Genomic DNA, 2,831 nt, shown 5'->3' on the forward strand with positions numbered 1-2,831 from the left:
AATCTAGGGATGTTTTCCCTTCTTTCATTCTTTAATCGTGCATTGAGATAACTTGAGATTGACTTTGGAGTATTTCTTTTACAGATGGCTAGGACACGCACACCCTCATCTGCTGGATGCGGTACTACCCGGGGTGGCGGTCAAGTTGGGGTTCATCAAACTAGAAGACAGGATGCTCCTCAACCTAAAGTTGGGAGCATGGGTCAACCGCAAGCTACTATGCCAGATCAAGTGCAAGAACAGGGGGTTCAGGATGCTCCATCACCAGTGCCAACTGTTGTACCTATTGTTGCCTTACCTGCAGATGCAGTGGCAAGGTTATTGAATGTGTTAGAGGCATTGGTGCCTACTCAGGGTGAAAGTTCATCTCCTCAGGCTACTTTACTGACACAAGTACCTGCACAGACTCGGGCTTTCGGGAGTAAGGAAGTATCCCTACAAGAGTTCCTAAATTGAAATCACCAAAATTCATAGGTTCTGATAATTCAGCAGATCCTCAAAATTTCTTGGATAGGACACTCAAGGCATTGCGTGCTCTAGGTTGTTCTAGTGAGAGGGTCGTGGAGCTCGCAGCATACAAACTAGAGGATATGGCTAACACATGGTATGAAACTATGTTGCTAGGAAGGCCAGCAGGAGGACCCCTACTGACATGGGACGAGTTCAATAAGTTGTTTATGGATCATTTTCATCCAGATATCCTGAGGCAAAAATATGCTAGAGACTTTGAGAGATTGGTTTAGACTCCAGATATGGATGTGTCAACCTACAACACGAAGTTTTGTAATCTGGCGAGATATGCTCCTTACTTAGTACCTACCCATAAAGCTCGAGTTCAGAGGTTTGTTGATGGGTTGGTTGGTTGTCTATACACTGCAGTAGCCCCACAGATGAAGACTTCGTCCTACACTGATGCAGTCGATCTTGCTAGAAAGATTGAAAATAAGGGACGTGATGAGCGTGCAACTAGTGAATTACGTAAGAAGGCCAAGACAAGAGGATCTTTCAATGGCGGTTTTAGTGAAAATCGCAGAGCAGGAAATCAGGGACAACAACAACAGGGTTCTCAGACAGGGACACATTTGTCTTCACAGTCCGCATACAGACCACATTACAGATAGGGTACTAGGGGACCATCATCATCATCATCTGGACATCATAATTATGGGCAAATATATGCCACTGCTCCAGTCTGGCAGACCTGTGGTAGATCACATTTGTGCCAGTGTCGTGTTTTGACTGGATAGTGCTTTCAATGTGGCCAGTTGGGACATCACTTGAGGGATTTCCCTCATCCTCCGAGGAATTTCAACTAGGCTTCTATTCAGTCAGTTGCACCTACTCAGACTACTCGTAATACCTTAGGTGCTACAGGTACAATAAATAGAGGTCGAGGTGCTGGAGATCGTGCTAATATGAATCAAGGACAAGGAAATGCTGGTAGAGGTCAGGCGAGAGTTTTTGCATTTACTAGACAGGATGACCAGGCCTTAAATGCAGTGGTTAGAGGTATTCTTTCTGTCTGTTCATTTGATGCACTTGCGTTGATTGATCCGGGATCTACTCACTCCTATGTGTCATTGTACTTTGCTTTGAGGTTTAGTAGACAACATGAGCTATTGAATGATCCTTTTATAGTTGCTACTACTATTGGGGAGTCTCTATTAGCTGAATATGTGTATCGTGCGTGTCAGTTTCGGGTTGAGGCTAGAAATACTCTAGCTGACCTTATTGTACTTGATATGGTTGACTTTGACATGTTGATGGGAATGGATTGGCTATCTTCTTGCTATGCTATCGTCGATTGTCATGCAAAGATAGTTAAGTTTGAGATACCAAACGAACCCAGTTTTATTCTAAGAGGGAGTCAGGTTCAGAGATTTGCAAAGTTGAATCCTTTATGAAGGCTCAACGACTTCTGAAGAAAGGTTGCTTGGGTCTCTTATCTATTGTAAATGATACAAGAAAGGAAACAGTTAGTATAGAAAATGTACCAGTAGTGAGAGAATGTTCTGATGTATTTCCTGAGGATTTACCAGGATTGCCTCCAGTACGAGAAATAGATTTTGGTATTGATTTGCCACCTGACACACAACCAATATCAATACCCCCATATCAGATGGCACCAGTAGAGTTGAAGAAGCTAAAATAACAAATGCAGGATTTGTTAGATAAGGGTTTTATTAGACAGAGTATATCTCCATGGGGTGCACCAGTACTCTTCGTAAAGAAGAAAGACGGATCCCTGAGAATGTGCATTGACTACAAGCAGTTGAACAAGATAACAATACGCAATAAATATCCTTTGCCTCGTATAAAGGACATGTTTGATCAGTTACAAGGAGCTACCCACTTTTCAAAGATTGACCTCCGTTCAGGTTATCATCAGCTTAGAATCAAAGATGAAGATATTTCTAAGACTGCTTTCAGAACTCGATACGGGCACTATGAGTTTCTTGTGATGCCTTTCGAAATGACTAATGCTCCAGCTGCATTCATGGATTTAATGAATAGGGTGTTCAAGTCGTTTATGGATAGATTTGTAATAGTATTTATTGATGATATCCTGATATATTCTCATAGCCAAGGAGAACACGAGAATCATCTCAGGATTGTGTTGTATACATTGCGAGAACATCGACTTTATGCTAGGTTCTCGAAGTGTGAATTTTGGCTAGACTCAGTAGCATTTCTGGGGCATGTTGTATCCAAAGATGGAATTATGGTAGATCTTAAGAAGATAGAAGCTGTGCAGAAATGGCCCAGACCTACTTCTCCTACAGATATTCGTAGCTTTTTAGGCTTGGTAGGCTATTACAGGCATTTTGTGC

The 2,831-nt window shown here is 42.2% G+C and overlaps 1 protein-coding gene across 1 annotated transcript; it reads left to right on the forward strand.

Annotated features, from left to right (window-relative positions):
• Nucleotides 1–1,415: 1,415 nt before the first annotated feature.
• Nucleotides 1,416–1,904, forward strand: LOC142177396 (uncharacterized). Its single transcript, XM_075245884.1, has one exon. It carries the CDS (start codon nt 1,416–1,418, stop codon nt 1,902–1,904), a length of 489 nt encoding a protein of 162 aa, XP_075101985.1.
• The last annotated feature ends 927 nt before the right edge of the window (nt 1,905–2,831 follow it).

The sequence above is a fragment of the Nicotiana tabacum genome, chromosome 23 (genome assembly GCF_000715075.1).
Source record: "Nicotiana tabacum cultivar K326 chromosome 23, ASM71507v2, whole genome shotgun sequence".
Taxonomy (NCBI): Eukaryota; Viridiplantae; Streptophyta; class Magnoliopsida; order Solanales; family Solanaceae; genus Nicotiana; species Nicotiana tabacum.